The 14711-nt window shown below is 36.2% G+C and overlaps 1 protein-coding gene across 1 annotated transcript in view; it reads right to left on the minus strand.

Annotated features, from left to right (window-relative positions):
- LOC139716914 (leukocyte surface antigen CD53-like) overlaps positions 1-14481 on the minus strand; it is an 18661-nt gene extending 4180 nt beyond the window's left edge. Inside the window, exons 1-7 of the mRNA XM_071628433.1 lie at positions 14376-14481; positions 13070-13159; positions 9583-9631; positions 6517-6569; positions 6081-6161; positions 5025-5081; positions 627-692 (exon numbers count right to left, since the gene is read on the minus strand). Of these exons, the coding sequence (XP_071484534.1) occupies positions 627-692; positions 5025-5081; positions 6081-6161; positions 6517-6569; positions 9583-9631; positions 13070-13159; positions 14376-14432 (453 nt within the window). The 5' untranslated portion in view covers positions 14433-14481. The remainder of the gene's footprint in view (positions 1-626; positions 693-5024; positions 5082-6080; positions 6162-6516; positions 6570-9582; positions 9632-13069; positions 13160-14375) is intronic.
- Between the last annotated feature and the right edge of the window lie 230 nt (positions 14482-14711).

The raw sequence follows: 14711 nt of genomic DNA on the forward strand, positions 1-14711 counted from the left end.
TTTTGTTACTTGTCCATTAGTTTCTTGCAATATGTTGTCGGTTTTGGCTTTATAATTTCTGACATATTTGTCTTTCAAGTCGGTAACAATAAGTTCTTACCTCTTTCATGTAACTGTTTCATTAAATTCACACGAGAGACTAGTTTCTACACTTTTCACTCTTGTTATGGTCATTGCTTTTATCTTCATTTTTATGTCACAACTATTAGACTTTTAGACTGTAGGCTACTTCCATAGCCGAGATTGTCACCCCCCCCCCCCTCCCATGTTTCCAAGAAGAAATTTCATCCATTTTAATATTTCTTGAAATGACACTTACAATATCTCTGCAGATTTGCTTAATGCTCATGATATAAAACATTTGTAGTCTATTCACGCTGTGACGAAGTGATAGTGTGTGTCGGTGTGCTAAAGCCGAAAGGTGTGGCAACCTAAAGCGGATCCGAATGACAAGTTGTTGTGTACACACATACAGTGAAAGTATAGAAGTATATGGTAAGTTTGATGAGGATATAAAGTCATACATTATAATACAAAGTACGAAACGCTTTAAGAGCAGCGACATGACCTCACGCGTTCGTCTTATAAAAGGTACAATACATTGACTCTAAAGAATCGTTACATACCTCTGTGTCAGAACACGAGGTGGAGGGAGACGAGTCGGTTCTGTTGTAAAATCCACAGCATTTGAACTGTTGAGAGACAGCGTGAAAGACCGTAATATGGCGTTACTCGAGCACTTTAACTGTTTTGACGTTACACCCCCCCCCCATGAAAGTGAGTGCGTGAGCAGGTCGTGCACATGTTTTGCATTGCTTAGTACTAAGTATAGAGAGCTTGTACAAAGTTGTACGGTGACTTAAAAAAAAACGTAATCCAAGTTTGGAGGGCAACCATTTCTTAATTGTCAGACTATGGATTGCACAATCTTGATTGTTAGGAAGGAAGAACTGATTTGAAACTCACTTTGTATCGAAAGGAAATGTATAGAAAATGTCGTAATTATGTAACTATGAAGATACAACAAGCTAAAAGAGATTATTTTAATAGGAAATTTGATAAAGTAAAAGGTAATATGAAAAGTAATTGGAAATTGATTAATAACATTTTGTCTAAAAGTCAGAAAAATACAGTTATTGAGTCTCTCCATTTCGGTAATAAAAAAGTTACCAACAGTCAAGATATTGTGAACACATTCAATGAATATTTTATTAATATTTGGTTCAAAATGATGTAAATGAGAATAAGCCCTTTCAAGATTATTTGAAAACGCCAAATAGTAATACTCTTTTTTTAAGCCAATAACAAATGATGAAATAATAACTGTAGTTAAAAATATGAAGAACAACATCAGCTCTGGTATTGATGATATTGATATCAAGGTGGTAAAATGTGTTATTTCATTGATTTGTGTTCCATTATGTATTATTTTAATGAATGTTTGCCTACTGGTACTTTCCCTGAAAAAAAAATAAAAACTACACGAGTCACACCAAAACATAAAAAAGGAAAATTAACTGATGTGAATAATTATCGTCCAATATCAGTATTGCCTACATTTTCGAAAATATTAGAAAAATGTATTTATAATAGGTTAAAAGATTTTTTAATAAACATAATATACTTATAAGTAATCAATATGGTTTTAGGCAGAGATATTCAACAGAAACGGCAATATTACAACCGATTAATAAGATAAATCAGGCTATAGATGATAAAGAATATGCGTTAACTGCATTTATTGATTTAACCAAAGCATTTGTTGTTATAGACCATTTCATTTTGTTACAAAAATTATGTTATTATGGTGTGAGGGGCACTCCATTAAAATTTTTTACAAGTTATTTCTTAAATCGCAAACAATTAAACAAATATTTATGGTGTCCCATCTAAACTTAGAGAAATAAAATGTGGAGTACCGCAAGGGTCTATTCTTGGGCCTCTTCTTTTTTTATTGTATATGAATGATTTGCCGCATTCAACATATGATGTAGATTATATATTATTTGCAGATGACACAAGTGTATTTTGTAAAGGCACAGACCCAAAGACATTTTATAATATGAATGTTCAACTTGATTGTATAAGAAATTGGTTGTCGGTAAACAAATTGATTTTGAATGTTGATAAAACCAATTATATATCATTTGGAACAAGAACTAAAATTGACGGTAATTTGAAATTGATGAATAGAGATGAGGAAATTAAACGAGTATATGATATGAAATTTTGGGGTGTTTTTATTGATGATAAATTGTCCTGGAATTCTCATGTGAATCATATATGTTCAACAATATCGAAAAGTATTGGTGTTCTGTACAAATTGCAATTTCTTCCACAGAATATTTTAAAGATGCTGTATTATTCGTCTGTTTCAGTTCACATAAAATATTGTAGTATTGTTTGGGGTTTTACTACAAAGAAAAATACTGATCGTATTCATAAATTACAGAAACGCAGTATTCGTTTGATAACCAACTCTTCATATTCAGCTCCTAGTAAGCTGTTATTTCTTAAGATGAAAATTCCACCTGTTCAAGAATTTATTTCTTTGGAAAGTATGATTTTTATGTTTAAAGTTTTCAACAATGTTCTTTCTGAAGTATTTCACAATCATTCACAACCATTTCACTTTGAATTGTTCTATACACAATTATAATACAAGGAATGCCCAAAACATTCACACACCATTAAACCGGATTTCAAAATCTCAATCCTCCATTTTTTACCATGGCCCCATTCTTTGGAATACTCTTCCTCCAACAGTCAAGAGTAGTAAGACCTTACGTCAATTTAAAAGGCTTTATAAAAAAATATATTTTTGATGAAATGTATCTGAAACTGTAAGTATAAGTATGCATTGTTTCCACCTCTGCCTCTTTTCTTCTCTTTTCATTGTATCTTTGACCTTTGTTTTATCAATTGAATTTGTATGATGATTGTTTAGTTGAAATGTATTTATAATTGTTTGTAGGGGAACATTTCCAATAAGCCTCGTGTGTGCTTTCTATGATCCCTCCATTCAAAATGTATAAATTTACCAAGGCAATTGTGTTTTGATATTTGTAAATGTTATGTTTTGATATGGAAATAAATGAATGAATGAATGAATGAATGAATGAATGAATGAATGAATGAATTATGTTGACAAATGTCACGCATGGTTGAACACATGAACTTTAAAACCACCAATGACAAATTGCACTTTTTTCAAGTTTGAGTGTCACATGAAGGAACAATAAATGCCTCACTGAATGGCTGAGATCTGTCAATGAAAGTGTCCAAATAAACGGGCCTTCTTCACATGGACCAAGTAATTATTACAGGCGCCACCTTTCATACACTTGAATCACCGTAAAGATAAAATTATCTCTCGTGGAAAGGCTAGTTCCGGCGAGTTGTAATTTCATTCGCTTTATTTATAAGACAATAATTTAATTCAATTCGGCAGAACACATAGGCTCCTTAGCCGTGTGATTACAATAACTTGTCATGATAACGTTCAGTTTGTTCGCGTCACTGAGAAATACTAGATGTTACAAAAACATTTCTCACTTTTGATCCTTAATAACCAATGATGTGTGTATGAGTGTGTGCTTACAATGACTCTGAACAATAGACATGAATATCATGAAAACCACCTTTTTCAGAGCTCTGTACTGACTAGGCTTCTGGTCTCTTGCTCCAAGGCACATGAATGCTTTGTTCATAATTCATGATGGTCTGCCCCGGGCACTGCTATTCTGAATTCATGATCAGGGGCAAAATGCATGCACATGAAAAAAGTAAGCAAATGTTTTCATGTTCTTGCATACACTACATTTCATGAATAGATGATTAGATGAATTGAGACTAGCTGTGATATTGGAGTTTCTCACGGATATGTAATAGATCATTCAAACCCTGGCCATTGTTCAGGACCATTGTCTGCGTTAACCACACACTCCCATACACACCAATACAATGTACTTGACCCCTGTCAGTTAAAGGTTAAAAGTTTTGTACAGAGGGTTGAAAATAGAGTAAAATCTGAACCCTAACTTAAACCTAACTAGGCCGGGCTATTTAGGTAGATGATAGAGCCGGGGGGTCCCAGCCCCCCCCCCCCCCCCCCCCTCCAGATCTCGGCCGTCGACAGCGCGATCGCGACGAAAATGGGCACACACATTGCCGATGACGTAATCTAAAGTACCATGAAGTTAATTCTTTTAAAAATAACCATTTATGCTAAATTATGCTAAATTATGCTAATCTATGCATAATGATGCATGAAATTAGACAATTTGTAATAATTAATTAAATAAAGCTCAAAACAGGCACATTTATGTGTAAATATTCTTTTTAGTGTCCTAAGCAAATGTAAGAGAAAAAATTGTGTAATCAGAAAAAATTTCTGAAGTATTTTATTGTTTTCTGAATTTCTTATATATTTCTGTTTTTTCAACTTTATGTTTTTCATTGTTTTTTCGATGAAATTTTTCCGCGACATTGTTCCGAGCAAGAAAATTTGTTATTAATTGATTTTAATTTTAAAAAGCCCAAAATAATCATGCTTTTATGAAATTTGCCTGTAAACACAGTTTGCATTGAAATTGTACACGAATTCACGTTTTTGAGCAATTTTGGGTCGGACATGCACGTACATATTTATGCGCAACTTCGGAACCGCGCGCCCGGGCACCGCAAATTTGATGTCCAAAGATGCGGGAGACTCGGAAGAAAAAAAGTCATGAAACGTCGCGGCGATAGCTTTTCGCGATAGCGATACATCGCGCGAAACGTCGACGGGGGGGGGGGGGTGGCCTCGGAGGCCCCGGCCTATTTAGGGTTAAATATGAAGCTTGAATTAAGTGAAATTAGATTATGCTTTCATCTTTAAATTACCTTCAACGACATTGTACACTATTCAGTTATTACTCATATGAAAGTCGGTGTTATCTGATGTATAGCTTTTGAACTACACCGTATTAAGGATATAAAGTGGGATTTTTTTGTAACACCTAGTAATATGATGTCATAATTACCGCGTCTTGGATGACGCCTTGGCTTGAATCATCCAAATTTTTCCAGATTGCCTCCAACTGTAAAACAAATGGAATGATAATGCTTGATGGCTTTGCAAACAAAAATACACTTAAGACATATAATGGCTGTAATAGAAGTATGTTTCATGAAAATAGATGTTTAAACTTATGTTTCAAACTTCGAGCATTACATGGCATATCGAAATTTAACAAAGTAGAAACAATTAATGAAGCAATTCACATGGCTTAACGAAAAGTCTGCACACTGCCGAATATAGGGTTACATCAGGTCACTGAATGTGACGTTAAAATATCTAAATCTTCTGCTATGACAGATTTTTTTTTCTACAATTGTCACTCTCTCTAAAAATGCATTTGCAAGATTGAATCCTATTGGCTCCTTTTCCGACATGTTTCTTAAAAATGTAGGTGAGCAGCTGCGATCTTGCAAATACAATTTTATACAGGGTGACAGTTATTGATGAAAAAAGTCATATTCATGCCTCTACGTTAATAATATCTTTCTTTTATTATGTAAATCTTATTGTGAAGACTAAATTGTAACACTAAAATCATCACTGAACAGATTTATAAATTCATAAACAAATAATCAGATTGCCAGGTATATATTTGTTAAGCTAACGAAAATCTGGAAACACAAAGTAGCAACTTGAACCACTGGCTTGTGGCTGACTTTAATAAAGAAAACAAAAACAAAAGCGTTCACAAGCTGAGACCAACAGCCAGTATGAACGACTCAGACTACCATCTCCATGTTCCATTTGAGGCAAACGAAAAGCCTACGAAAACCTGGAAGCACAAAATAGTTACTTGAACCGCTGGTTAATGGCTGATTTAAAAAAAGTGAACACACAAACAAAAACAACAACAACAAACCGTAAACAAGTAGTTAAAAACTGAAGTATTTAAGACTAATGATTAGCGCAAATAATTAATGCCACCTCTACATTTTCCATTTCAGCCCGAGTGAGACAATACGGTATAGATCTACTTAATGAGGTAGTTAACTAAAGAAGTAACGGCTTCTCTTGTTACCTGCGACACGCCGAACCCAAGGCCGATGTATACTCCAATGCCGATCTCAGCGAGCACGAAAACAATCAAGATGAACACATACTGTGTGATCAGGGGAGAAAAAGAGAAAAAGAACAGAAATATTTAATCATAAGGTATTTATATAGTGCATTTAATGTATATTTTACATATGGTCCCTGGTGTGAAGATCTTGAATCTCAAATTTTGGTGAAAGTGACTTTTTTGTGTTTCATGGATAATTAGTTACATGATGTCCTGTCCAAAACCTAACTGTCTTAACCCCTCCCCCCCCCCCCTCCACAAAAAAAAAAATTTGACTAAAGATGCCCCTTCCCCTTTATATTCATTCTTCTTCCCTCATAGTCGCACATTGAACAAGCAAAACAGAGCAATTGATGTCTCAACCTTCAGAAGCATGCAAATTTAGACTACTTACAGTTTTGAGAAGACATCCGTTGTGGTTTGCAGCGCCACAGCAGCCAATGAAACCTGCGTAGAACACAAAACAGCAGTTCACCTACGATATTATGGAATAAAGTTTCTTTCTTAAATAATAGTAAAACCTCTGTTTGTTCGACGCTACGAGTGATCAACGATGGATATCAAATTTAATCTTTTCTCTTATTTTTAACACTTAAACTACATGAGTACCATGCTGACGGATTACAAACCCCTCGCGCGCATCGAAAGCTGTCACGTTTGCTCTAATAATGGCAAAAAACACCTTTTATCATAATTTGGGGAAAATTTATGAGCTTACTTAGGTAGTTCCCCTCACCAAATTTACTACATATACTTTGGTTAGATAATGTATAATTATAGTCAAAGTAATCTGATTTGCATGTGTGATGTCAGTTAACCGCAAACTCCCAAAATCACAAAATCTAAATAAGAACTTTAAAGGGATAGTATAGTTTTGGTTGCAATGGGGAATTACGGTTTTACCTTTTGCGAGTTGATTAGGAACCATTTGTGATCTATCAAAGAGCAAACAATTCCAACAGAAAATTAAAGTTTATTTGATGAAAATCCGTTTAAAATGGCTGAGATATAAAAAAAGTAAAACAGAGCGGTCCTTATAAAAGGTGGGGCCCACCTTTTATTAGGATCTTTTTGTTTCTGGATATCTCTGCCATTTCAAAGCCGATTTCCATCCAATAAACTTTGAATTCCTCTTAGAATTGCTTTTTGATATTTTATATAAAAAGTTTCGAATTATCTTACAAAAATTGAAACCCGAATCCCCATCTCAACCAGAACGATATCATCTCTTTAAATAACTATGTCGGATAAGCCTCATGCAAGCTGTCAAGTTGTAGAAGTAACCTTTGTCCTAGAGTATGGTAATATAGATGACTATAATAACCCTTTGTACTACAGACGCCGAAAGCGTTTGACTTTCCATTTGAGTCTATACCACAGTAAAATATCTTTTTGGGTTTGAGCAAGAGAAAAGGAGCAAACAAAGCGCTGATGTATGTGATGAAGCTTGACATTTCAAACATCAAACGCTATCAATATTCAGCGTGTTTTACAAATGTTCACCACGGTTTAACACAGGTCTCACCTCTAAGGAGAATGTATTTCATACCATAAGCTACGGTCACAAAGGTTCGTATGAACGATGCGTTCGTACGAATGTCACTGTTCGTACGAATTCTGGAGTTCGTAGAGATTCGTAGATGGGGTACAGATTCTTACGGCCTTCTTACAAATTTCGTACGAACGCTGTTTTCGATTCGCAAGAACGACTTAAGACCTTCTCGAGAAACGAAATGCAATGGCCCTAGAATTCGTACCTCTTTCGTAAGAATGCCTTGAGTTATTCTTTCATCAGACTTACGGCCATCTTACGATTTCCTTTTGTCGTAAGATGGCCGTACGTGCAACTCACGGCACTCTCAAGTTATTCGTAAGAAGATTTTACGATTTTTTTTTATTGTATATTTTGTCGGGTCGTTAAAAAGACACTGTCGTGTCCTGTCGAAAATTCTGTAACAGTTGAAAGTTTTATACTTCAAGATGGCAGTAGTACCAAGGAGACTACAACTGCAGCTGCATCAGTGCAAGTAGAGGAGGAGAAGGAAGAAGAAGATCGAGTGGTTGTAGTTGTTGCTTTAGTTCAGAGGAGACAGATGCTTTCTGATCGAACACCTATAACAGAGTGAGGATTTGAACTTCACGCGTTTGGTTCTAAACCCCCTATAAAGCGTAGCAGTTGCACAAATTGTGTACCTACGCCTTACGAGTCCCTTACGAACGCCTTACAAATTCGAAGAGTTGTTCGTAAGAACGCCGTACGAATCTCCGCTCGTAGGGCATTCGTACAAAAGACGTAAGAGCCCCCCAAGAGCCCTCTATGAACGACTTATAGGGCGTTCTTAAAATCATCGTAAGAATTGAAGGCTTCTAGAATTGTCTCTCGACCCTACAAAGTCTTGCGTAGTTTTTATGATGTTCGTACGACGTTCGTACGGCCGCCTGACGAAGAGAGGGTTTCGTACGAAGTAAAAAAAAAAAAAGAAAATCTTGGACAAGACCATCGACCAGGCTACGAACTTACGGACGGTCTACAAACGGTCTACGAACGCTGGTTTCGTACGGCCTTCTTAAGAAGATCTTACGAAATTGTCTAAAAATCGTTCGTACGGCGTTCGTAGCAGTATTTGTGACCGAGCCATTACGTGATGGACATGAAGCAATGAGCTCAAGGCGAAACTGTGTGTATGTCGCCATCTACTGGTCATACAGAGTATAGCGTTCCTTTCTACTTTGGTGACCTTGGGCTAGCAAGCGAGAGAGTTAAGACCTAAGATTTATAGATTCCTAGGCTGTTCCTAATATACACGTGTAATCAGCCTATCTTCATGAAGGCGTAGCTAGGGGGAGTAAACTATTGAAAATAATAAAAAAGATAGGTTCGTTTTGACAAATCAAGAATTTTCTATGCAGTTCTATAGAACGAATATGTAAGGCCCCATTTGAATAGAGTAAAACCTTGTTTTTATGCATGTTGCAATTTCGTGCAGTGGATAATGATTTACATTTGTTGTCCCCTAAAACTTGAAGCTGCCTTCTAGTAGCCTACCATGCGCGACCAGTTTATTAAAACTATTCGATTAGAATGGCAGTTGTGTAACGCAGATTACTTACGGTACACCAGTAAAATGCAAAATCAGGGGCCGCCGAATGTTTTCTCATATTGATTCACAGGCATTTTGCTTTCGAGAAAAGGAAAACGTGGACTTGCCTCAAAATCTAATTTCTATACACCCGTGAATCCACGAACAAAACTTAATAGTACTGTGTATACGGACATACATACCGTAAACCACAATGTGGAAAAAATGTGCAGTTCGAACTTGCATATTACGCTGTATCAGTACCTGAATGCGCAACAACAAACAAAGTCGCATCAACGCTATTGTGTCGCATGTAGCTGTGTAATATCGTATTTGTTTGTTTTTTTTTTATGCAAAGAGCACAACGGAACTGAACTCACCAAGCAGAAACAGGAACGCTCCGACACCAATTGCTATGAAGCACAAGGTCTGAAACACAAATGGAACAAAATAAGAACACGAATGTTCGTGTGCTTCAGAATAACTGAAATAATTGAAACGTGGAACATTGAAAAACAACGCCGACTAGCTTTTTGAGCCATCAAGAACTTTGAACACAGAAATGTGTGACGTATCAAAGCTCAAATTGACAAATTAATACTTGGTATTTACGTCATGATGTTATCAATGACATAGGCTAGAATAGACAATCAAATTTGATTTGATTTTGATTTATTGTTCCACATCTCAAAACACAAATAACATGACACAATCGATTTGACATAAGACTGAACATAGCGTCGTAATTACAAAGAATACAAGAGAAGACAATTTGACAAACATGAAATGTGGGGACCTACTAAAAAGCAAAGCTTGTAATGTATAGGTCCCTTTATAGATAAAATGTTGGTCTTCTTAAACTACCTAGTAACGAAAACTATGAAAGGAAGGAACGGGACGTATAAAAGAAAAGAGAGCAAAAAGAGAAAGAGAAAGAAATAAAATATACGAGAGCATAGCGAAATACTAAGTATAGCCACCTGTATATCTTTAATTGCGCTTACAAGATTCCTTGTTACCCGAGCAACATAGTTATGTAACTGTCATGACTGTAAAAATGCGTCAAAATGCACATGACACATAATGATTCATTAATTCAGGAATAGCCTTGACATAAAGGACTCAGTACAAAGAACGAAAAGCAAACCTGGAAACCTAATAAACGACGAATCTGATAAAGAAGAGGGAGTTCGAATAAAATTGCATGTTGTTGATTAGACATAAGCCTGCACAAGGAATTTTTTTTTAGTTTACGTTTAAAACAATTCAGTGACAACGATTCAGTGATGTTAGAGTCAAGGCTATTCCAGAATGTCGGATCTGTATGTACTATTGTTTTAAGAGCAAATGCAGTTCTTACGGGAGAAAAGTGAAATTAATTTTCCTGTCTTGTAGGGTAGGAATGTATAACTTTATTTTTTACAAACATGGGAGTGAAAGCATACGGTAGTCTTTAGTTAACTGGCACATAAATATCCCAATGTTGAAAGAAAAAATATCCAAAAAAGTAAGTAAAAAGTAAATTAAAAAAAGTAAGTAAAAAATATTCAAAATATCCAATGCTGTAAGTAAAAAAAAATATCCAAATGTTGTAAGTAAAAATCGTTAAGATTATATATAAAAGAATATATCAAGACACATTGTATACAGTAATCATCTGAAATAACACGTGTAAATACACATAAATGTTTATATTGTAACATATTTTCAATAAAGGAATCCCCAGACATTTCACGTATACAAAATATATGCATACACATATATCACAATTATCATATTATATTATTATATGATATACTATTGTCTACATAAATGGCTCGATACAATGGAATATCATACGATATTACCAGTGTATATATATATATATATACATATATATATATACATATAAAGATAGAGAGACAGACAGACATGGATAGATGTACTTACATCACTACATCGCAATCATTATCAATGAATAGATCATCACAACTGATGTGAACTTATGACACATCCGCAAGGAAACAACAAAATGAACATGGATCAAATTGTGACTGTAAATCGTTGGGTATATAGTTTGCTGCCGTTGCACTGTTATGATTACGCACACACACACACACACACACACACACACACACACACAAACACAAGCGCGTATAGACCTACTTGGTTTTTAAACACTGTAACTTATATGTCGGCCATAACTGAGGTGCTTCCAAAATAAAAAGAAAAGATGATTCACTGAGTTATGTTATGAGTCAGGTGCATTGCTATTTCAGTGCATAGGCCTAAATCACTTGTTGTTAGGCATACTGAAGCCCCCCCCCCCCCCCGTCATAGCTGTTATAGGCCTTCCTATATTAACAACAACACAATACCCAAAGCGAACAGGTATATAGGCCATATACATGTAAACACCAAAATCAATTTATTTAAACCTAACTGTTACTCTGGGGCAGGACAATAGGAGTCTTCGTTTGAAACCGATATGAAAGCATGGGAAATTCGAGCTCTAGCACAATAAAGTTCGATTAACTTTTTATGATAATAGCAAAGTTGATGGCGAGACTGAACCGTTTCCATCCTGGTATCAACGCACATCACTAAACACAGCTCATGTAGGAAACAAGAGAGAGAGAGAGAGAGAGAGAGAGAAAGCCATGCGTACATGCAAGTAGGTATTTTTATCGTTGATGATAGTCTGTATCATGTTGACATGTTACAGACACGATGATAGACCGACGAATATGTGCCAAATAAAACAGATTACTATAGGAGACAAGTACAAACTGTCCTTCTTAGTAAATATGTTAATCAATACTGCATATTGCATGGCTTTTGCCTGCACTGTCCAGGTTCACACGTTTATTATGTTACTATATGCGTACATCACGTCGACATAGTAACGAGTCTTTCCGTGTTACCAGAATCATTAAATTTGTATACCTTTAGAATCATGATACAGAGCACCCCTCCCCTAATTTTCTTCTCCATTTCTCTTCCTTTTTCTCTCCTTCTATCATACAATATGTGTACATCCTTAACTATGAAACTTACTGAACGTGCACAACACATTGTATATTTCCGTACATAATGAATAAGTTATAACTACTGGACGTCGCATTCAAGCTTTGAAAAGCTTATGACGAAACGATCCACACAAAAATGTTCATGACATATTGCATGTACAAACTAGTATATGTTTGTGGATAATGTGTATTCGCATTTTGTGAATAAATCAGATCAAACCATTAGAAAATCAAGAGAGAGAAAGAAGCTTATGTAGTTCAAGACTAGTCCATGACAGGGCATGAAATGAACGGATCAACAAACCACATCAGACTATAAGAAAGGACTTCACGGAGCACTGAAAAAAAAAGAAAACTCTATCAATGTTAACGAGGAAGAAAGTACAATGTTGACCGGACGCATGAGTCATTTCACGGCGTCTGAGGGCAGTTTCGATACCAAACTTGCCTGTTTGCGACATCTGCCTAATCCTTCCCTTTAAGTTTGCTATCTATCTATCTCTCTCTCTCTCTTTCTCAATTTCTCTCATAAATGTTGAATACTTTTTTCTTCCCTCTCGCTTTCCATGTGATTATCCTCTGCTACGTTCTTATGAATCGTACAACTCCACAGTTACATGTTTGAATATAATTATAATCGACTATAATTATGTACGCATGTATGCATGCACAGATAGATAAATGAATATACATACATACAGATAGATAGAAAGATAGATAGATAGATAGACAGACAGACAGATAGATAGAAAGATAGACAGACAGGCAGATAGATAGATAGATAGATAGACAGGTTGAGGGAGGGAGGGAGAGAGAAGAGAAATATACACTGCAGAGGTTAAAAGGACAGTAATCGTACCTTTGCCTCACTCAGCACCAGGAGAATACCGGGCTGTTTGTTCCCAATGAGTAGGTAGGCGCCCAAACCAAGGAGACCCGTGCCCACCAGCTTCACAGCCCGCAGAGCGTCAGCCCAACCATGGCGACAAGCGGTGAGGAGGTCGGCGACGTTTTGGTGGGAAACCGTGCGAGGAAAATGCAGTCGCAAATTTAAAAACAACAACAATACAGTGTCAGAAGAGATTACAGTATCCACACGTCCCCCAAAATTCAGTGAAAGACGGCATTTGGCTGCGTCAATTTTTCATTCAAATACATGTTTGAAAGATAAATATCTGCTTGTTATAGTCATGATAGTATAGAGGGCATTCTAGATGCCAGAGAATACAATATTACTCTGCGCGAATAAATGGGAAGTTGCAATAACGACTAACATTTCCCAGGGTAAAAGGCTAATGCATCAGAGGCTGTCTCTGACTAGAATTCACTATCATACTAGGCGTCACAAATAATAAATCCATTTGAATGTGATCAAATTTTATACCAAACCCATTGAGGACGGGCTGATTTTGGTACAACACGCATTTCCCATAGACACTTGCCCGAGTATACTCGGGACTCGTCCTGAACGGGTTTTAAATGTAACCTTGGACAACAGTTTCGTCTATTCATACTTATAATCTGTCTAACTTTGATATTAGGAATTAAATTGCTGCGTATGAGACAACACATGTGTTTCATCTGTCAGAAACACTATATCAGAGTGTCCAGCAAAAAGAACATAAAACCGTGAATTTCTACTCTTAAAAAGACAACAAAAAGACACAGAAAACGTTTTTTGCTGGACCCCTGCAATCTCTTTCCAATATCTCCAAACCCGTTTAATTGGACTGCTCCCTACAAAAGCGACATAAAAAACACAAACGATTATGACTCTTATCTTATCGAAGCCAGTAGAATGGGACAATGCCTCAATCATAATAAACCGATATCATGTCCCATCAGCTCCCACACTGTCAATCACGGGATATTCTATAGGGCATGGTTTCGATTGTGCGCTACGTGTGCAACAAGTTATGGTTTGATGAAATGTATTTGACACTTTGTGGTAATTATCAGTACGTGTGAAGGTGAAATCGGCCGACACCATTTGATTCTGATCATGATATGCGAAAGTTATATTTCATTTACGTTTACGTTAACACTTTCCGCCCTTAATAATCTGGAAAGAAATCTGGAAGTACTACCCTCACGTCTGAAGCATTGCCCTTTGAGCTTATACAAATGAAGAGAGTAGTACAAAATACTTTTTATGGCAAACTTACCCAGAATATAAAGTTCTGTATGAAGAGTAAGACTTGTATTCCTTTCGTTGAACACATGGTTTCGTTCTTCACGCGATTAGTGTAGTGAGATGTAAACAAACAAAGAAAAAAAAGCTCCCAAGGAAAAGTGAAAGGTTGAAGTGGTGTCCCAATTGTCAAGTTGATCGTCCGTGAGTGGGAAATCTAAGCCATGCAGCTGGTTTAATGTCCAACCTCGAATTGGAGTTATGATTTCCTGCAGAGTGTTGAGAACGGGAAGAAAGAAAACATGGTTTATCAATGCACACTCAGTAGCGCAAGGACAGTGTCATCAAAAATAGCTGAGAGAATTACACA

Source organism: Diadema antillarum, unplaced genomic scaffold (genome assembly GCF_040938485.1).
Source record: "Diadema antillarum isolate AM-2024a unplaced genomic scaffold, OU_Dant_1.0 scf00000071, whole genome shotgun sequence".
Lineage (NCBI taxonomy): Eukaryota > Metazoa > Echinodermata > Echinoidea > Diadematoida > Diadematidae > Diadema > Diadema antillarum.